General features: G+C 46.4%; 1 protein-coding gene across 4 annotated transcripts in view; it reads left to right on the forward strand.

The window, feature by feature from the left end:
* Positions 1-21,854, forward strand: part of EML4 (EMAP like 4) — a 94,815-nt gene that overhangs the window by 53,114 nt on the left and 19,847 nt on the right. Inside the window, exons 3-10 of one of the 4 annotated variants that reach the window (XM_055120619.1) lie at positions 1,753-1,885; positions 5,023-5,196; positions 7,003-7,131; positions 7,547-7,572; positions 15,726-15,849; positions 16,693-16,842; positions 19,475-19,544; positions 20,633-20,743. In XM_055120619.1, the coding sequence (XP_054976594.1) occupies positions 1,753-1,885; positions 5,023-5,196; positions 7,003-7,131; positions 7,547-7,572; positions 15,726-15,849; positions 16,693-16,842; positions 19,475-19,544; positions 20,633-20,743 (917 nt within the window). Of the gene's footprint in view, positions 1-1,752; positions 1,886-5,022; positions 5,197-7,002; positions 7,132-7,546; positions 7,573-7,748; positions 7,782-15,725; positions 15,850-16,692; positions 16,843-19,474; positions 19,545-20,632; positions 20,744-21,854 lie in introns of all 4 variants that reach the window. The other 3 variants (XM_055120622.1, XM_055120620.1, XM_055120621.1) reach the window with 3 other exon arrangements.

Genomic DNA, 21,854 nt, shown 5'->3' on the forward strand with positions numbered 1-21,854 from the left:
CTAACAGAAAGATAAATTCAACATAATTCAGAAGAGAAATATGAAGTAGTAGTGACAAGGATGAAATTCCTTAGACATACAGATAGTAACTCTTTCTTTGTGCCAAGCACATAGATCCATAAGAATCTGAGGACAGCTAAAGAAACCATGGTACCCTGCTAGATGAGGGAACATCATGAACAGTGACCCGCCTGGGAAGGAAGTAAGGGCCACGGGCACACCGACCGTGATCTCGTGATGAGGAAAGCCTCAAAGAGTGGGGTTGACGTGAAAGCTTGAACTGTGAGGGTGAGGAGGGCCAGAAACTCTGGCACAAAGATTCACACCTCTGGTTTGAATACCAACACTGCGTTGGTCCTGTTCCCCTGAGCCAGGTGTGGTCCCAGCTCTGCCCCCCTTAAAAGAGAATGAGTCTGGAGGTGAAGCAGGCTCCAGAGCAAATGCAGGAACCCAGGCATAGCAAAGATAGGATAAAATCAAATTCTAGATTTTGCTCATATATCTTTCCAAACAGAAAAGAATCTGTCTTGTTAATCATATCACTAAAATCATTATCATCACCATCATCATCCTGTTGATCGTCAGTTTTCTTGAGCAATCTCAGTAACATCTCCATTCGTCCCAGCCCCGATATTTTAGAAGCCTCTCTTTACTTATCCTTCCCAATTGTGTTGCATTGGAGGCTCTTTCAGGGTCAAGGGAATGAGACCCATCAGTGTTCTGGTTTGGACATAGGAATACGCCACGGGGAGCTTGCCAGGTTCTCTGAGAGGGAGAACTAGGCTATAAGATGTCTTCCGGGAGTTTGGTTTTATAGTCTCTGGACTGTTGGCTGTTGATGGGGGCAGTTTCTGGGTGTGATAGCCTAGCTACTGGAAAATGGGGGATTTGGGCGGAAGAGGCCCAGTCCCGATCCGAGCAGGCTTGGAGATCTCAGCCCCAGGTTCCGCACACCTGCATTCCTATGCTGGTTCCTTCACTCGTGAGGCTTGTCTGAACGTATGGAGAGGGTAAATAAGACACTTGGTCTCCCTCTCCCTCTCTCCTGATTTATTTGGCGTTGGTAGGGTCTAGAAATCTCTGTGTGGGGGGAGCATTTTAGATCATTAAGATACGAGTGGGTCCTAGCAGCTATTTTTGGTCAAACATTCAGCATCATACCATCCTGGATGGAATTCTGGGACACTAAATATTTTTTGATACCTAGAAGAATTTTTTTTTTTTAATTTTTGTTCTTATGAAAAGAAGCAAACAGGTTGGGCAGATGTAAGATTTCAGGTGGACATATGGGAAACTTGAGTACCAGAATTCCAAGCCCAGGTTCTGTTCCGAGCTCCTTGGTGTGTGTCTGAGTTTTCCTGACACACTGGCATCCATTGGGCATTTCTTCTCACCCCGCTGCTGTGGTCACAGTTGCTTCACACACTGACACTTGATTTGTGTGGAATATTTAGGATTCCTAGGTTTCCTAATTCATGGCTTTATAACAACCTGTGTGACTTCTGAACATCGCTGAGGTGGGGGGTTTGGGTTTCCTTGATGTCGACTTAGGGTGTGTGCCTGATCTGCTCTCTTGGGGAGCCCCCAGCTGTGGCCCCCAGCCCACCTGGCTTCCTCTGGGTCTGCTTCGCTGAGCTGGAATCTCAGGGCAGTATTTCCGGGAACAGTGGGCTCACCGGGTCTAGACCTGCTTAAGTGTCGTCTGTGAGGACCGGTTTGACATCAATCTATTTTTTCTTTCAACCCCGTTAGGTCAGCCAGGCCTTCGAGAAGCTATTTCCATGTCCTGTATAACCAATGGAAGTAGTGGTGCAAACAGAAAACAGAATCATACAAGCTCTGTCTCCATTGCAAAAAAAGAAACTCTTTCATCTGCTGCTAAAAGGTAACCATGTGAGGGGGGGAGAAGCTGACTCCCAGAGTTGTCTTGGTGTGGTCACTGGGGTCGGGAAAGAGCGTAACAGCTGGGTGCAGTTCAGCCTGTCCAGGGAGTGCCTCACTCTTGCGGAAGGACATCGGCTTCACTCTCTGGTCTGGGTTTGTTTTTTAACAAGCATTGTTGAGATACATATTTAATATCATTAAATATTTGGATGATACAGGTGGCATTTTGGTAGCATGGATAGAGCTTTTAAAAAGAAGAAATAGAATCTTCTGTATATATTTATATTTAATATGACAAAAACAGTAACAAGTCTCACAATGGAGACGTTACTGGAGCAAATTGATGAACAATGGGATGACAGTGATACAGTGATACCAAAAACAGCAGTAACAAGTCTCACAATGGAGCCGTTACTGGTGCCTGCTCGAGGAACAACTGGACAACAGTGTTACAGTGTTTACAGTGTTTAGTTACAAATTAGACTGTTGCAGATTTTGTTCTCTATAGCATTGAAGTTAAGGCTTTTAATTCAGAGTATTAGAGTTCTGTGTTGACGTTATATATTGTAGTTTCAGTGGATTAAAGGGTTAGTTTCTATATGTTCTTTTATCAGTTAGTCTAATCTATTTTTAATAAAATTGCTTACAGATTTTCTCTGCTTTTGTGTAATTCCTAGCAAATTATTCGATATAGAATTTGGAGAGACCAGAAGAGATCAACTACCTAATCTTACAGCTGTTTTCTTCAAAGAATAATTGAGGAAAAACCTTAAGTAATACAAAAAAATCATAATGTACTGAAGGAAAATGGTTACCTCAATAAACTAAGGCCAGTGACTGAATTATTCATCGGTGTGGATTTATAGATGTTCACCGAACATTGGGGTACAGGAATGATGAAGAAACAATAAGATCTTTAGGCATTTTAAAAAGAAAAAAAAAGTCCCTTCTGGAATTCAGTGTTTGGATCATTGTCATTAAAGAATATAGAAATCATTCCCAGCTTACCTGTCCCCCACACTTTCAGGAGAAAAGGACAAATCATCAGAAAACAAACATACAGTTTTTAATAACTCCTTGTATCTAGCTATAGTTCAGACTTGTGTCGTTTTCTTCCGTAGCCTTAGCTCCGGGCAGATGAGTGTTTTCATCAGTCCAGGGGACAGTCTCTGAGTGCTCTGATGCAGGACCTGCCGCTGTGCCTCTCAGTAACCCAGCAGAAAGTTCTTCTAAGACTCTCACCCACATAGGACTTGGCCCCTATGTATTTGGGAGAATTTAAAGACTGACAAGGAAGAAGTCATCTCAGTTTTAGAGTTTTAGTAATATACTTATAAAAGACTTAGATTTCTTAGCGCACTGAAAAAATTGAACCCGAGCTAGCTAGCCAGCCGAGGCCCAGCGGATTACAGTCAGAGGCTTCAGAACGGACCCAGGCGAAGAAATGGCTCTGTCAGAATTCTGTGTGAGCGTCGTCATTAGGCTACCTAGTTGTACGTGCTGTGTGTGTTTTATTAAAAAATGTTCTTGGACGTACACCTCAAATTGTGCCACTTAAAGTCAAGTAAAAAATGCAGTTTGCTTAAGAAGTACAGCTGGGCCGGAGAAGTGGCTCGGAGAGACAGGGGCTCTGCGGCGGGAGCCCGCCCTGGTGCCCGTATACGCGGCGCAAGGACTGTAGGCTCTGCAGGGCCGGCTCTCGCCAGACCTGGAATCCATTCATCACAGGTGCCCTCTGAGGCCGCATACCAGTGCCATGGGCTGTATGTTTCAGGGGACATAAGAAGTTATGCACCAATACCTTAAAGCTTTCATTTTAACATAAAATTGAAACATCTGCCATTTTTAATGAAATGTTGTCTTCCATCCCTTTCCAACTATGCATCTTTGATTCCTCATTAACTGTCTTGCCTGAAATATACTTACATTATTTTTCATAGAAAAAAACTTTTTGATGTATGTTATTTTACTATTTTGGGGGTTGGGGGCTATACCTGGCTCAGCTGGGGGTGCACTCCTGAACACCTTACCCTGGGGATTCTCTCTCCCACCCATAGTTTTATCTTTTAGTATAGCCTCGGGAGAAGCTCAGAGGGCTGGGCGAGGGCTGGCATATCGGAGCCCCGGGTTCAGTCCCTGGGACCATCTGGTCCTCTGAGCACCACTGTGAGATGCCCAGAATTCAAAACAAAGCAAAAGGAATGAAAACTCAAGATTAAAATCCACCTTCCCCCATTCTTAGAATTACCCACCTACAGAAAATGGAACAGAAGTTCTTTAGAAAATCTTTGTATTTTAAGAAGAACAACAGTAATTTTTTTTTTCTTTTTGGGTCACACCCAGCGATGCTCAGGGGTTACTCCTGGCTCTTCACTCAGGAATTACTCCTGACGGTGCTGGGGGACCATATGGGATGCTGGGATCGAACCCCGGTCAGCCTCATGCAAGGCAAACACCCTATCCGCTGTGCTATCGCTCCGGCCCCAGCAAATTATTTTTTTATAGAATCTTTCCAGAATGTTTAAATTAGTTTTTATAGAAATTACAGCATTTTTTCTTTGCATGTTTGTCAGTTTGTATGTGTGTGTGTGTGTGTGTGTGTGTGTGTGTGTGTGTGTGTGTGTGTGTACGCGCGCGCGCATATGACATTAGCTTACAAATCTAAAACAGCAAGACTGACGGGTTTGGGGGAAAACATTTGATTCTAGGTCAGTTTAAAACTCAACTGGCAGCAAAAGTAGATGGAAAAAAATGGGAATTAGACAATAGTTTATAAAATATGTGCACTTAGTGCCTGAGCGTTAGTATATTTTACAGAGATGCTCTGAGTATTGCTGGTGCTCCCGTAGGGAGATTAGTGTTCTGCTAACAGCACCCCTCCCAGCTTTGCAGTATGCCGAAGAGGCCAGTATGTTCTTAAGGGGCGGTCTTCAGAGAATAAGTTACTTTAGCGTTACTGTAAATTTCTTCTTTAACAGCTTCCAGAATTTTCAAAGAAGTATTTTCATTGTTGAGTGAAAGCAGCATTAACTGTGTCAACTCTATGATACCAGGGTTTTGATTTATGTAATACTTTCTTTTATATAGCTTTTAATTTGTTTAAATTTGTGTTGTTCCATGTCATACTTTATTTTACAGTGGTACAGAAAAAAAGAAAGAAAAACCACATGGACAGAGAGAAAAAAAAGAGGAATCTCATTGTAATGATCAAAGTGCACAGAGTCGAGCACCACCTTCTCCCCAGCCCTCTCCACAGCCTCACCAAACACACAGACAGATCCAAGAGAGCAAGAATCCTACTCCCACCAAAAGGTCTCCACTGGGCCCTCGAGCAGAGTAGGGAATGGCTGTAATGAAACCTGGGTCACGGGGCTTGGAAAGCGTTGGCTGGCAGTGGATTTCAGGAGAGAAGCCTGGTGGCTGCTTTCTCTTTTCTGTGCTGCTGTAATTCTATATCGTAGCACCTCAGAATAAAAACGTGAGGTCACTATTGATCAGTTAAAGCTGGGGGTGAGGGGAAAGCGAGCTCTCGAGAATCTGATGGAAGAAAGGTAGAAGGGACCTACTCCAAAACTAAAAATGATCCAGAGCAGAATTTTGTCTTTAAGTTCTGCGTGGCACACTCCGACCAGGCTGCCGTGTGTCGTTGTCCTCACCGCATTTGGGATCATTACAGCCTAGACCCTGCCAGGGTCCTCCCCCAGCACCTCTCCCCCGCCACTGCTCCTCCACTGTAGGTTTGGGTGTGGGGGGCTGAGTTCTTGCTTGAGTAGAGAAATGAATCCATTCCACCTGGTCTTCTCTGTGCTAAAGGCTTGCTTGAGGGCTTCTCTCTGTGTCTGTGGTAATTCATATTTTAAAGTTAGGAGAGGCGCTCGGAGAAACACTCTAACACTGTGTGAGCCTCCTTGGGGATCTCACCCCACCCGCCCGCCCACCCGCCCTCGAGGCCGCAGCCGGCTCCTTAGCAGCTCTTTCCGTCCACTGAGTCAAGTCTGTCTGCTCTAGAAATGCTGGTTCAAGCTGTCTGCGTTGATGTAGATATATTTTACCTCTGTACTTCTTACTAGGAGATTATAAAGCATTCTCAGATCTGGCTAGAATTTTAGTAGAACAAATCACAGCCATTCCTGAAATATCTTTTGACTTTTTTTTTTCCCATTCAAATCTCTGATGGAAGTTTGGAAAAACAAAGCACCCTTCGCTTGATTGATGCATGTTTCACATCTAAATGTGCTTTTTCTGTGTGTCTCACACAGTGTCTCACACTTTCTCAATGGTTTGTAATTCACGTGGAGTTTTCCTGGGATATAGCTTATTAATATCATGCAACTTTGGATTCCTTGTGGCTAAAGGCTCTTTGTGCTTTTCAGAATAACCAGTCTCTTGAAGGCTCTAATTTGACTTGGTATCTTTGTTCCAGATCTTTTTTTTTTTTTTTTCCAGCTTCTCTAGGTCTCCTGGAAATGTGCTTGCATTCTAAAAACTGCTGTCTGGATATACTATTTCAAGAGGTATTGAAGACCAGATGAGTTGTAGGATGGTTGGCAATGCAGCTAAAGATCATTTATAAATTTTTTAGCATCAGTTATGAATCAATGGAATCAGTATTGATATTATAGCCTTGTGTTAAATCATGTTTCTTTCCAATTTGAGATAAATTCTTTGACCTATATAAGGAGGAGTTTTACTTTTCATAACATCATTGAGAAATGGCCATTGTACCAAGATATAATTTAATTATGAGGGCGTAAGTGAAATGAGCAGTCTTCAATGGCATGAAAGTGTAATTTTTCCTGCATATTTTAAGAAAAACATGGAAATTTAACCAAGTAGTTTTTATTGTTAACAACAACAAATACATATAATGAATTTTAAATTTTTTAATAGCATTCTAGTGAATCTTCTGAATAACACTGAAAGTTCCACACTGGACTTGGAAGTTGCCTTGTTAAGCTCCTTTACTCATCCGGGCAAAACCTTTCCACTAACACTTCTCCTCCCTCTGGATCAGCTTTGCGGACGTGCTGGCTGCTGCTCTGGGGTTTTGTTTGAGCTGTCGCTGCATGTCTCTGCTGTTTGCGGAATTGAGCTCTCAGAGGTGAATGTTTCTTTCAGCATTAAACGACCAGCAGCGACTGAAAAGTTACATAATTCATGGGAAAATTCAGATGAGAGTCGTAATAAATTATTGAAGGCTGTTCCAACATCAAAATTAATATCTAAAATTATAAAAAACACAGACAAGTAAGTATAATTCATCCTTAGTTTTCTCTGAAAAGAAATAATTCCTTCACTACCATGTGTGTAACTAAAATTATATCTACATGATGTAAATTATTTAAAAGAATTGACAGTATAATTTTTTACCTTCTCTTATTTTCTGTGTTCTAAAGTATGTTTTTTGGTAAAGCCTCTCATCTCAAATAATAAATGCTTTATATCTGTTATGTAGGCAATCTTTATAGGTGGACTATTCAATGTTTTTAAAATAGTATATATAAGAACCAGTGAGAAACGTAAAAACGTAGCAGTACCTGAATTTTCATTTTTAGAGTTTTATCTGGATTGTGTCCTAGACGTTGAAACTGTCAGGATTTATTTATGTAGTGCTAAGGGTCAGCCAAATTGTAAAATTAATGTCTTTGAATTTCTTTTGCAGGCACAAAGATGTCATCGTCAACCAAGGTAAATTAAAATTCTTTTCTTTTTCTACATCAGTTAAATCTTTTCAAATTGATAATAATTCTTTTTAAAGTAGACTGAGGTACACTCAGTAGTAATCAAAAAAGAAAGTGTATTTGTATAGTTTTTGTGAAGTGCTCAGTTTTCATTGTAAGATATGTCATTTTTGTCTTAACCAGCAAAAATGTCAACCCGTGAAAAAAACAACCAAGGTAAGAATAAACTACACAGTTGGTTGCCTTCAAAATTAATTTCCTCTTGGCTCATGGATCTCTTATTTGGCTTTTTCTAATTCCACGCCCCAACCTTTCCTCTTAGTAAAAAATAGGTGGTCATTTGAAACAGTGCACTCAGCTACTTTTCGATAAATTTGACTTATTTCTGTGAGATTTGCTGATTCAAGTTCAACAGTATAAATAAATGAAGTTGATAGCACAGCGGTTGGGAGTTCGCCTTTCACGCGGCCAACCCAAGTTCGATTCCTCCGCCCCTCAGAGAGCCCGGCAAGCTACCTAGAGTTATCGAGCCCGAGCGGCAGAGCCTGGCAAGCTACCCGTGCGTATTGGATATTCCGAAAACAGTAACAAAAAGTCTCTTGATGAGAGACGTTACTGCTGCCCGCTTGAACAAATCGATGAGAAGCGGGATGACAATGACAGTGACAAAGAAGAATAGTACTAAAGATGGGGTGGCATGGAACGGTTGTACAGCAGGGAGGGCACTTGCCTGGCACCTGGACAGCCAGGGTTCAGATCTCTGGCACCCCTATGGTCCCCTGAGCCAGGAGTAAGCCCTGAGCACCATGGGTGTGACCCCCCAAAAAAAAATACTACAGGGAATCACTCCCCCCTTTCTAAGTTGTATTAGAAAAGCCATTTTAAAAATTGATAAAATTTTAACAGTTTCCTGTCTTGCCAATTTTATTGCAAATAAGCACTTATTTCCTATAGCTCAGATCAGACTGAAAACTGATGAATCTAGCAAATCCATTACCTCTTAAAATTTTCTCGTATAATCATAATTTCTGGCTTGTTCTCACTGAATTGAGAGTAGGATTTTTGTCAGCACCCAGTCACTGTAGAGCGGGGCCCTCAGTGAAGGCAGGTCCTGTCTAAAAGCTCGCCCCTGTGCCAGAGATACTTTTCAGGCTGTTTAATACTCAACATCTAAAATGTGATTAAGTTTTCTGTAAGAGAGTTAACTTGATTTCTGTGAGGTTTTACTTTCTTTAACTCTGATTTACAATCAATATAGTTGTAATCTTATTTAGATCATTTGTTTTTAAATAGAAATTCTAAATGAGGGGCTGGAGTGATAGCATAGCAGGTGGGGCATTTGCCTTGCACGCGGCCGACCCAGGTTCAAATCCCAGCATCCCATATGGTCCCCTGGGCACCGCCAGGGGTGGTTCCTGAGTGCAGAGCCAGGAGTGACCCCTGTGCATTGCCAGGTGTGACCCAAAAACCAAAAAAAAAAAAAAAGAAATTCTAAATGAAATCGAATGTTGCTGACATTCACTGGTTAGGTCCTAACTTTTTCTCCCTTGTAATTAAGCATAATAATGGATGAACACTTTAAGGACAAAATGAACTTTAATAAAGACAGTCCTTACTGTATATCACAGCACTGGTTTGAAACGGGCAGTGAGCCTGGCCTTGCCCCGTGACCCGGAGGGATAGAGAAGCCCCGTAAGTGTAGGCACTAACCCTAAGGGGCTGCACGATTCTGCTGCCCAGCTTAGATTTTCTGAAATCCATGTGTGCAGGAGAAAGGACCGTCTCCTCTCACTGTGTCCCTGGGAGGGCGGAGCTCCGGGTTATTATGTGACGAGTGGGTCGTGTCGATCCATCCGTATGCGACTAGACACCGTGATGAAGGTGTTCCCGCCGCTGCTGGAGGGACTGCCAGGGAAGGAGAGCAGTGATGGGCGGGCCATCATCTGGGGGGAGCCTCCAGCTTTGTAGCAGGGCTGAGGGGCTTGTCCCACATGGAGCTGACCCAGCCCGCGCCCTGTGGACCCTCCAGCCCCACAGATGGTGTTTCCTGAGCAGAGCGGGAGTGAGTGCTGGAGAAACTGCTGTGGCCCGAATCCCCCACAGCCCCCACAAAACAGATATGAACTCTTGGTTAGCAGTAGACTCTGGGAAGGGGAGGGAAGAGCCCGAGTACAGTGCCAACGGGATTAGAATCCTGCAGGAACTACGACTTCAGCTGGCGTGTACGTGGGCAGACACTCAGGGTCCACGTCCCACGGCTCATTCCGGGAAACTGCACTGCGCTCCTTCGGGTGGCTCTCATCCGAGGGGGGCTGGGCCTGGGCGAGAGGACAGGCCTGCATGGCTCCAGGGAGGGCGAGCAGTGTCCTGTGACTCTCCCAGCTACCTGCTGGGGGCACGTGAGGGGGGAGCATGGGATACACAGGACACGAGCTTTCCTAGTGCCACTGAGCTGGACTGAAGCCACTCCCACCTCTCGGGAGAAGTGTGGTCTGTGCTAGTGTGGACAAGCAGGAAGGGCTGGAAGAGGACATTGCGTTTCCAGAAGTCAGGCTCGCTTCTCAGGTGTGGATCCAGGTTCCTGTTTGTTGGCTTTGTTTGGGGGCCACATCCAGCTGGGTGGGCTCCTCCCAGCTCAGGTCTCGGGGCTGCTCCATCAGGGCTCCGGCCTATAGAGCATGTGCTGCTGGACCCATTCACCCATTTTTAAACCCATTACGTGACTGTTCCCGGGTCCGTGGGTTTGAGTTTTGTCCAGAGACTTTTCATAAGAAAGTACTTAGGGAAAGTACCAGTGGTACTTCACTTGTACCCTGTAAGCAGGGCTTCATGGTGATGTTGCTGCAGTGGTCATCCAAATCAAAAGGTGGCAAAGGCGCCCAGAGTGTGAGCTGTCCAGCCTTTGGAGCAATCGCAGACTGACCCTCTGACTATTGTAGAGCTCAGTGCATTCAGGAGAACACCTTTGACACAGGACTTTTCAGTCATGCTTGTATTTTCACATCCATAGACATTAATTTAAAAAAAAAAAAAACTAGATAATACAGTTAACCAAAATTCTCTGTTCCTCAAACATGCACCTGAGACATTCTAATTAAGAATCCGTTCTGGGGCTGGAGCAATAGCACGGCAGGTAGGGCACTTGCCTTGCATGCCACCGACCTGGGTTCAATTCCCAGCATCACATATGGTCCCCTGAGCACCGCCAGGGGTCATTCCTGAGTGCAGAGCCAGGAGTAACCCCTGTGCATCACCGGGTGTGACCCAAAAAGCAAAAAAAAAAAAGAATCCGTTCTGTTTGGAGATAACAAACCACAGTACTTTTAAAATATTTTAAAAATCCTAAAACATTTTCATCTTTAGAAGCATATGCAAAGGGGCTGGAGCAATAGTGCAGCTGGTAGGGTGTTTGCCTGGCACCCCTGAGCATCACTGTGTGGAACCCAAAAAGCCCCCCCCAGGGGAAAAAAAGTGTGTTTATAATATAGCCAGCACACATATACATATATGCCCCACCAAGGTTTTTTATATCTTTATGTTCGGTTTTATTTGATGTGGGTTATTTCTACTTTTAAGAAGTAAAACATTAGGGCTGGAGAGAGAGCACAGCGGGTAGGGCGTTTGCCTTGCATGCGGCTCGACCTGGGTTCGATTCCCAGCATCCCATATGGTCCCCTGAGCACCACCAGGAGTCATTCTTGAGTGCAAAGCCAGGAGTGGCCCCTGTGCATCGCAGGTGTGACCCAAAAAGCAAAAATAAATAAAAATTTTAAAAAAGCAGGAACCTCTTAAAAAAAAGAAGTAAAACATTAAAAAGATAAAGCACCTTAATCATTTAATCAGAATTTTGTATCCAGGGTTTTATTGTTGTTGTTTTGGCCACACCCAGCCGTGCTCTGGTTTGACTCCTGCCTCTGCTCAGTAATCACCTCTGGGCAGGACTTGGAGGACCATGTGGGGTGCCAGGGACTGAACCCCCGTTGACTGCATTCAGAGCAAGCGTTCCACCATCTGTACTGCTTCAGCCTCTGACTTCGGAGGTTTTAAAAATTGTTCTTACCCTAAATAATTCCAACTTGCCGTATTCAAATAAATGAAATTTCTTCACTTCGTGCTTAAAATAATTTTTTCCTAGAGACGTGAGTGGATGGATGATTTAGGGGACTTGGGGGGCGAGGGGAAGGGGCACATACAGCTATATTCTGATTTTACTCCTGGCTCTGCACTCAAGCAAGAGTTACTCGACTTTATGTGGTGTGGGGATTGAACCCGGGTCAGCAGAACTGACGGCCCCTAGGGAATGTTTAAAATGCGCATAGCTCACGGAGTAAGGCCATGCCTGGTCCCCAGGCACTGCTGGGGGTGGCTCTGCTGTGGCTCCGTCTGGGGTGCTCAGGTCTTGGGCTGCCAGCACAGCTGGGAGACCAGAGAATGAAAGTGAAATGGGGTTACTGACCCCAAGTTTCCTTCTGCACATCAAGTCTGTCAGCCATGCAGGGGGTGAGGGGGGAGTGCAGACATGGGCATACATACCCTCCTGGGATCAATTTTTTTTTCCCAAAAGAATCCTTTTCAGCCATATACTCTATAATTCATAAGCAAACTCCCAGATCTCATATTTTTAAGTAACTGACATACTTGTAAACAAAAACAGGAGAAATCTAGTGGAGGTTTCGATTTTAAAACATAATTACTAGTTGACTTATTACTGTAATTAGTTTGAGTTGATTAGCACTTTCATAAGACTTATTATGTCACTGTGATAAACTGAAGGGTTTGTCTTTTTCATTGCGTGCCTCAAATCCCCTAGCCCTGCCGTGAGATTAAGAGTCCGCCAGACTGCCCAACCTTCAGAGCACTGCCTATAGGGTAGAGAGAATTAAGGCAGTTTCCTAGTACACGGGCGCGTGTTCCAGACCTGGGCGCCTGCTGGAGCCAGTCAAACTGCATATTTGACAGACTTACAACTGGGGTTACTTTCAAAGCTTCGAGCTAAGGGATCAGATCCCGTTCTTCTCCGTCGCTCCCCTCTGCGAAGTGGAGAGTGGAGAACTGCCCTCTCTGGCTGTCTCACTGCCAGTGCAGTCTCTCAAGTGCCGGGGACTGCGTGTGCGGAGCCCTACACGCCTCACCCAGCTCCCTTCCCCGGCACCCCATGTGATCCCCCAGCCCTGAGGGTCCCCGGAGTGGCCCTTGGCCTCACCGAAGGCAGGGGCTTTCTTCAGGGTCAGTCACAGATGATGACAGTTAAGACAGTTCGACCTTCCAGGTCAGGGCCAGAGCAGAATTCTCTGGAGCAGGTTATGTCGTGTCACTGAGATTGTAGAGCATTTAAGTATCGCTACAAAACAGGTGGTTCAGTGACTTGCACTTTAAATATATTTCATTTGAAAAAAAAAATTTCTTTTTAGAAGGTATTAGCCTACCTAAAATGGTTGTCACTTTCTACTACAAAATTACAGTCAGGACTTCTAGGATCCGACCTCTTCCTTAATGCTCAGGGTATAAAAAAAAAACACAGTAAAGATTGTTTAGAATTTTATTTCTGGAATTTGGTGGCATCATATTGTGCTACATTTTACTAAATACAAAATTCAAAAATTCCAGTTTGGAGAGGCTCCACTTGCATTGTAGAGAATTGAGTCAAAACCCTCTTCCATTCTGGTCTACTCTTGGGCCTCCAAGGAAGCGGGCCCTCCCAGGGACTGTCCTGCAGGCCACCTCCCGCCCAGCACCACTGCCTAGGAGAAGGAGAGTGGACGGTCGCCCCGTTCCCCAGAGTAAATAGACGGTCAAATGAAGCTCGTGATCTTCCAGCTGACGTTTCAGTATGCAGCATGTGAAGACATCTTACATGGAGTAATGTTGGTTTACGGCACGGTAGAGGTTTCAACTCCAGCTGCGCCCCTGGTGGAGCGTGTGCTGCTGTGTGGCCCCTCCCCGTGGGAGGCTGAGGCTCCCTCTGCCATTTGGCCCCGTTGCTCCCAGCCCTCCCCCTGGAGTGCCACCGCAGAGTCAGACTCGGGCTTTGGCTGATGTCTCCGTCTGCCCGGTTTCCCTATCTGCTACCGCTTGTTATTGATCTCCGATGTGTCGCAGCGACCAGGACTCCCTGCATGTCCCCCTGTTGTCACAGCAGCCTGTCTGTCTCGGCAGCGTGAGTGACGTGTGAGGGGCTGGAACCTGCTGGCCCTGCTGGCCGGCCACAGGCTGTGTTGCTGAGGCTGACCACGGCTTTGACGGCGCAGATCTGGAACATGATTTTAGAATAAAAACGTTGGAACTCGGTGGGGCTCGCTGGGGCTCGGCTTCTGTGAAAGGAGGGCTTGGACTCGGCCTTGGACTCAAGCATCTGATCTAAAAATCCTGGGAGGAATTCCATAGTACGGGGTATCTCCCCTTAAGGATGTATAATTTTGGAGCTGGAGAGAGAGTACAGTGGCCAGGGGGCTGGCCTTCCGCACGGCTGACCTGGATTCCCCCACACACACACCCCATAGAGTCCCCCAAGCCTACAGGACCAACCCCTGAGTGCAGAACCACGAGTGGTCCCTAAGCACCACCCGGGGTGGCCAAGACAAAATGCAAACAGACAAGTTTATAAGCACCACCGGGTGTGTCCTCCTACCCCCACCAAAAAAAATAAATCAACACTTAGAAGAAGCCCAGGTCTGTCCTCCAGAGGACAAGAAGACACGTGAGGTTCGAGATGCCCGCAGCTGAGAGCGTTAGCTCTAGCTGGAGCACATCTGGAAGCAGTGCCCACTCTGGTGTAGGAGTGGTGAGGACATGCGTCACGGGGACTCAGCCAACCCGAACTCGGATCACAAGAAGTCGGAATCGTAGAAGGAACTTGGCCTTCTCGGCCGCTGTAAGCATGGCTTTCGCCCGACTCTGCAGTGCTCTCACAGACGCCCCGCTGTGCCGTGTCTCCCTTCCTTCGTGCCTCCATTCCCATTACAATCATTGATCTTCGGAGCCAGAGCAGTAGTGCAGCGGGTAGGGCGTTTGCTTCGCACATGACTGACCCAGGTTTGATTCTTGGCACATCTGGTCCCCCAAGCAACACCAGGATAGACCCCAGAGTGCAAGCCAGGAGTCAGCCCTGAGCCCCGCTGGGTATGGCTCAAAACCAAAACAAAATGATTGAATTTCAGTGAACTCTTAGTAGTGAGGCCCAGGTCAGAGCCCCGAAATTGTCCTGGACGACAACCACACTTGACAACTTCCCTGTGCTTCTGGACCTTCCTTTGCCCTGCCTGTGACCTGCTCTGGGGACTTGCTCAACCACCAGCCTGCCAGATGTGGATCATTGCAGTGCTGGGACGGATGATGATTTTCTCGAAACAGTCTCTTTAGAAATGCAATATTTTACTTTAAGCCTTTTAGGCAGTTGTAGGAGGCCTTTTAGCAAATACTGGTCGACATAAATGACATCTTCAAACCTCTGCTGCTGCTGAGAAAATTGCTGCCCGCCTCTGTCTCTGCACAGCATTGGTGTGCAGGCAGCGTCTCTGCAAACCCAGGGCTGCCTGGAGGGCTTGGACAACAGGTGGTATACTGGACACAGTGCCATCTGTCCACCTACATCATCTCTACCTTTTCACCCTTCAGGAAAACTTCATCCCCAAAGATATTTTCTTTTGCATTTTTCTCCCTCAGCTTTCCTGACCTTTCTTGTCAACAAGTTTCAGCTTGTACAGATTTTAGTTATAAAAAGTAGTTCTCTTTGAACAGAAGGGAATGCCCTGCCACAGTGACAGGGTGGGGTGGGGGGAGATGGGATTGGGGAGGATGGGAGGGATGCTGGGTTTACTGGTGGTGGAGTATGGGCACTGGTGAAGGGATGGGTTCCCGAACTTTGTATGGGGGAAGCATAAGCACAGATGTGTATAAATCCGTAACTGTACCCTCATGGTGATTCATTAATTAAAAATAAATAAATGTATTTAAAAAAAAAAGTAGTTCTCTTTGTCTACGAAAAATGGTCATTTTTTTTCCCTATGGTATTTTGGATTAGGTCTTTATGCAGAAACAGTGGCATGTAATGAGAATAGAACCTGAAGAAACCCTTAGGTCCGACTCTGATTCTGTCGCATTGTATACTCGTGTGGTTATTCAGAAGCTATCTGACTTCTTTTCTGCCTTGTGTCTTAACAGAGGGAGAGTATGTTAAGATGTTTATGCGAGGTCGGCCCATCACAATGTTCATCCCTTCGGACGTGGACAACTATGACGACATCAGGACTGAACTGCCTCCCGAGAAGCTCAAGCTGGAGTGGGTGTATCCTCCTCGGCCAGGCCTCTTTGTGTCCACCTGCGCTGTGTCCGAGTGCAGAGTGTCTGTCCCGTAGCCAGAGAGCCCGCGGGAGCGCCTCTCCCTTCCTGCACTGTGCAGTCAGCTCTCCCGACCTGGGCCCTGGGCTGTGGCAGCAAGGAATCGGCAGGTTCGGGCCTGAGCTGCCTCCCTGACTCCCGGGAAAGGTGACTATGGCCTCTTCCTCGCTGAGCCGTTGTCAGACAGGGAATGGTCTCCCCACAGAGGGATGGCAGGAGCAACTCTGCTAAGAGCCCACCCTGACAGCTCTCCTGCCCCTCTGAGAAACCCTTGGAGACAGGGAGCTGAGCTCTCTGCCCTGATGCTCCTGCTCCCACTTCTCCCTTCCTCATTGTTTGCCCAAATGCTGTCATTCTATGACCCTTCAATTTGATTTGGTTTGGTTTGGGGTCTTTGGACCCCACCCAGCACCCAGCGGTGCTCAGAAGCTCGTGGCCTGGTGCTCAGGTCCTATAAACTTCACTATCGCTCTACAGACCATGCAGTGCCTGGCTGACTCTCAGCTCGCTGCACTCAGCCTGCAGGGCACCTTCTGAGGTGACCTTGCTTCTGACCATGCGCCCTGGCCTTGTTCTAGCACACCGGTCTCTCCCCACAGTTTGTCATGAATGTGTGTGGGAGTTGTGTCTGTCATCTTCGCCAGAGCATGGAGAAAGGCCCCATGCTAGAATAGCATGGCACTTTTCCTCGTTTTTATTCCTGTTTCCCTGGTTCCCTTAAGCATTCATGGGGGAATGGTTCGTTTGCCTCTTTGGAAACTTCTTGAAGACCTTGACTCTTTCTTCTAAGATACGGTTATCGAGGCAAAGACTGTCGCGCTAATGTCTACCTTCTCCCCACCGGGGAGATGGTGTACTTCATAGCGTCGGTGGTAGTTCTCTTTGACTATGAGGAGAGGACGCAGCGCCATTACCTGGGCCACACGGACTGTGTGAAATGGTTGGTATCAGCACACCATCATGCCTTGTCTTGATGCGTTGGTTTTGTTGTGTTTGTTTTTTTAATTTGGCCTCATCTTAAAAATAATTCCTCGTGAGGACTTAGAACTCAAGAGTATTGTGAGAAAGGCTGTGTGGACTCGACCCGGGGCCCGAGTCTCACCTCTGCTGGGGCCTGCGTCCCAGGGCTCAGACCTGAACGCCCGTCACTCAACATGGATGGAGGGATCATTCTAGGCACAGAAATTTGGGTCTTAATTTTTCTCTTTGGAACAAAGAAAAGGAGTAAGGTTCAGACTGTTAAAATGTGAGAACCCCTTTTAAATTGTTAGGTTTGTTTTATATTGCTTAATATTATAAGTCTTGGTGCTCTGTAAATTCAAACATTTATAGGCTAACTCATTTTCAAGCATTTATACCTCCCCCCCTTACCATAAGCACTTCAAGGTATCTTATGTTTATCCTATCTTGGCAACTATGTCTAGGGGAAAATCAATGTCTAGAATAACACATGCCTGTTACCAAGCTTTCCAAGATTACTAAAGTACACTTGAGCAGACACAGAATGACTTGCTGGGGCATTGTGTGTGATAGTAAAGATGAGCGTCTACGTGCCCTTTCAGCTGAGAGGAGTTGTGTTCCCCGAGGGTTCCGTCCACAACAGAGACTGAGGAAGCCTGCTACGGGGTCTTCTGGGACACTTCCTCAGGGGAGTGCCTGGTACACACCCAGCGTGCACTGCTCTGTTGTGTGACAAGGTAGAAGACATTCTTAGAAGTGTCCGCTTCCTCTTGCATTCTTTTTCTCTAGAGTTATTAGCTGAAAGCAGTGAACTGTGACTGCTACCTGATTGTGGCTGCAGGGAGCAGGAACAAAGGTAGAGAGAGGAGCCCCCTGCAGACAGGGCAAGGCAGGGCGGGATCTCATTCTTGCTTCCTGCAGCTTTCGGTGAGGGAGCCGTGCACCATACGTTGCCTAACCCAGGAACCATTCTTTTCAGAGATCTGAGGTGCAGGAGAGTAGGACAGGGGTGAAGGCTCGTGTTAGATCTCTGGGACCACATGGTCCTCTGTGCGTCACTGGATGCGCCCAGTATCACCAGGGATGGCCATAGAGGGCCCCATGCACATGCCTAGCACCACACTGACCTGCCCAGCTGGTCACCACGCCCGTCCTCCCTGTTCCTGTACACTATCCCAGAGTCTCCTGAGCACCACTTGGGATCCCCTCTCTGCCAGGTCTATTTGAAGGAAGGAGATTGGGAATAAAGATGATGGTCCTGTATTAGACGTCAGTTAGTTTTAATGTAAGTGACCTCAAAAAGAGGACAAATTATTAAATAGGGAATAGAATTAAAGAAACATAGTGATGAGCTTTAGGCTTCTTTATAAGTAATTGAAATAAAATAGCATGTGTTGGTTAAATTCACAAAGAATTTAAAAATTTTAAGTCTTAATATGGGGGAAATTGTAGTGAAACTTGGAAAACAGTTTGTTTCAGGACTGGAGAGATAGTACAATGGGGAGGGCGTTTGCCTTGTTCACAGCTGACCCCGGTTTTATCCCTGGAACCCTATACAGTCGTATAGGAGTGATCCCTGAGCACAGATTCAGGAGTAAGCCCTGAGTACAACAGGTGTGGCCCAGAAATATCCCTCCCTCCCCCCCCCAAAAAAAAAGCAGCTACAAAAATGTTTGTTTCATAGAAAACTTATATTGGATTGTCTTCTCCTGGAAGTAATGAGCAGTACAGACTGAGAACCAACAATTCCACCCCCAGCTGAACTCGGCCCTGGGTTGCAGGATGTAGAAACATTCCAGATAAGGATATGAAAATGTATTTTCATATGTTGCTAATCATTTGTCTGCGTGTCATAAGAAATTAGCACTAAGTGCTCTAAGTATTGCATTTGTATTTTAAAATTTCTGCCCCCAAACAAGGTTAGCGTAGAGAGCTGATAGAGGGGCTAGGGATGTGGCTCGTTGGTTAAGCACATGCCTTGCCTGTGAAGGATCGACCCTGACTCAGCATCTGGCACTAACTGCCCTCCTCCCCTCCCCGTAGAAGATTAGAATGATGAAAAGATAGACTTGGACAAGGGAGGTGGCACAGAGGGCTGGAGCACGTGCGTGGCAGCTCAGCCCCTGGCTCTGTGGGACCCCTGAGCTCTGCCAGAAGTCACTCAGCCACTGACCCAGAGGCAGAGGACAAGACGTGATGGGCAGCTGCGAGCACACTACCCCCTCTGTGTGTGTCCTTTGCAGAGGAAGGCGGAATGGCAGAGGGCATCCGTTGGACTAGGCACAAACATGCTAGTGCTGTCATAGGCGAGGGTTTGCATATTCGGCACAGCGCCATGAGAATGTATGCCTGTCTGCATGGATAGGAAGGGAACTTGACCAAATAACTTTGTTACCTTGCCACATTGTGAACAGATACTGTTGTCAGATTTAGCTCCATTGATTTGTTCGGTTTAATAAGGCAAAAGTATGTTATATTTAGAAATCTATTAAATGTTTATTTGATTTGCTAAAGAAAATCAGATGTTATTTTGAAAATGTTGGTACTGTGGCATATTTCTGCTGTTTGACATGCTTTCTGTATTTTAAATTGTTATTAAAAATGCTTTTTAGCCTTGCTATCCATCCTGACAAAATTAGGATTGCCACAGGACAGATAGCTGGAGTGGATAAAGATGGAAGGGTGAGTGGCGCAGTTTTCTGCATTCTGTACCCGTCTCTGTGATGCTGCTGTTAGAATGGAACTTATATTCATTTTAACCATAACTCTTTTACTGAAAAGTTTAGCTCCTTGGGTCAGGAAAAGTAGTTCAAAGGGTTGAAGTGTTTGCTTTGCATGCGGAAGCGCAGTCCTCCCCAGGTACTACATGGTCCCACCCAGAGTGGGCGTGACCCCTGAGCGCTGCTGAGGTGGCCCCAGATTCTAAGTAAACTATGGGAGGATGTCTGGATAGGCAGGAGAATACCAGCCTGTAATAGATACTCTTTAATGTTATTAAGTTGACATCCATAAAGACGTCCCCTGTGACGATCAAACAACAGTGACTTAGCAGTGACTGATCACCGTACATAGGACGTTCTCATGCTGTGTCTGGCTTCAACTTCTTGAAGGAAAAGGGGTTGGAGGGATTCTATGAATGAATTCTAAGGTGCCCGCCAGTTCTAAATTCTCTTTCAGAACTGTTTTCTTTGTACTTTATTGGGGCAGGTCTGTTGTTGGGCAGACGTGTTCGGGCCACACCCAGCAGTGTTCTTGCGCTGTATCCGGCTTGGGGTGTTTTTGTGGGGATGTCACTCTCAGCAGTGTGCAAGGGACTGTGCAAGGCAAGCACCTTAACTCTACTCTCTTTGGCCCCAGTATTTTTGCCGAGTGTTATTTTCTCAGAAAGGCAGGCCAAGCGGATTTACCTGGGTTAGAATCTTGACTCGCACTATTTCCCACTTGCTGTAGAGTTTTGGTGAATGTCCATATTTTTCATCGGGTGGTGATTATTTTAGTGCATCATTTCTAGAGGATTTAATGACTCGATACATGCGATGTGCTCAGAACAGTCTGACTCATTATTCACTGTGACTTTGTTGTTCCCTCTTTTTTATGGTAGGAGAAGAGACTGCAGCTTACGAGTCTTGGGGGTGTTTTTAATGTGCTCGCTGTTTTTAATTAAGTGCCCATGTCAGACATAGCAGAGCTCTCTGTGCGTAGTGCTATTGATTTCCATTCACCTGCATACCAGCTAACCTCGCTGTTCTGTTTTCTCCTTGGTTTTGTAGCCTTTGCAGCCCCACGTCAGAGTATGGGATTCATTTAGTCTGTCCACACTGCAGATTATTGGACTTGGAACTTTTGAGCGTGGAGTAGGGTGCCTGGACTTTTCAAAAGCAGTGAGTAACCATCCTCAGAGAATTGGGAAATTGAATGAAGCATCAGAAAAGAAGTTAAGCTCAGTTGCATATTATGTGCCCAGAACCCTCAATTGAAAAGTGAAATGCTAGGTTTTGGCTTGACAGCAGCCAGCGTTTAGCTGTAAGTAAGGCGCTTGCTTGAGACGGGACCCAGGGTGTCCTGCTCACTAGACCTGCTGATACTCTGTCCTGAGACAGCTCCCGAGGAGTGGCAGGGAGCAGCTGGGGGCCGTCCACGTGACTCAGTACAGTTTGGAACGAGCGGTAGGCTCTGCGTGTGCTTGAACCCCTGAGGTCTGTTTGTGCAGAAGGCGCCACCCGGGCAGGTTGTTGTCGCGTGGCCCAGTGTTCCGCACGGTGCAGAAACACTCTCCGAGCTATTAGCCACAGGAAACCTTCCATTGCCATTTCTGTGGGCCCAGTCACCAAGAAGCAGAGCAGCAGCTCTGGAAGGTCTCCCCACCCAAAAAACAGAAAACTTACAGACTTAAAACTTGGCCAGATCTTAAGTCTGTAACTTTTCTGTCTTTTGGATTGGTTTTGTTGGGTGTCACGTTGAAGAAATACTTGGACCCTTGTGCTCATGAAAATCCTGAGCTGTCTTGGTCTTGAACCAGTGACATCCGCCTGGTGACCCTCCCCAAGCCCTGCTGCGTATTCTGAGGGGACAGTAAAGCAGAGGTGGCTCGTTCTGCTGCTCCCTGCACTCTATGGCACCCAGAAGGGCCCTTTGCTAAGGCTCTAGGGTCCCTCCACGCCGGGGCGGGGGAGAGGCTTGCTGGTGCTTTAGGATGTCTGCCTTCAGCATCCTAAGGGGCAGAGACGTGGCTGTGTTGAGACACTTCACCAGCTTCAAGGTGCTGAATGACTGAGGTTCACTCTCAGCCGTGGGGACGAAGGCATTTAGAAAACAAGTGGCAAGAAGGAGATAGTGCTGCTCTTTTGGAGAGGATGGAGAGGCCGGGCCACACCTGGCAGTGCTCAGGGACCAGTGTGGTGCCAGACTGGAACAGAAGCAGCGTGGCCACTTGCAGGATAAGTGCCTTCACCTTGCTTTCAGCTTCTCCCCTTGCTGCTGTGTGGCCCGAGG

Source organism: Sorex araneus, chromosome X, assembly GCF_027595985.1.
Source record: "Sorex araneus isolate mSorAra2 chromosome X, mSorAra2.pri, whole genome shotgun sequence".
Classification (NCBI taxonomy): domain Eukaryota; kingdom Metazoa; phylum Chordata; class Mammalia; order Eulipotyphla; family Soricidae; genus Sorex; species Sorex araneus.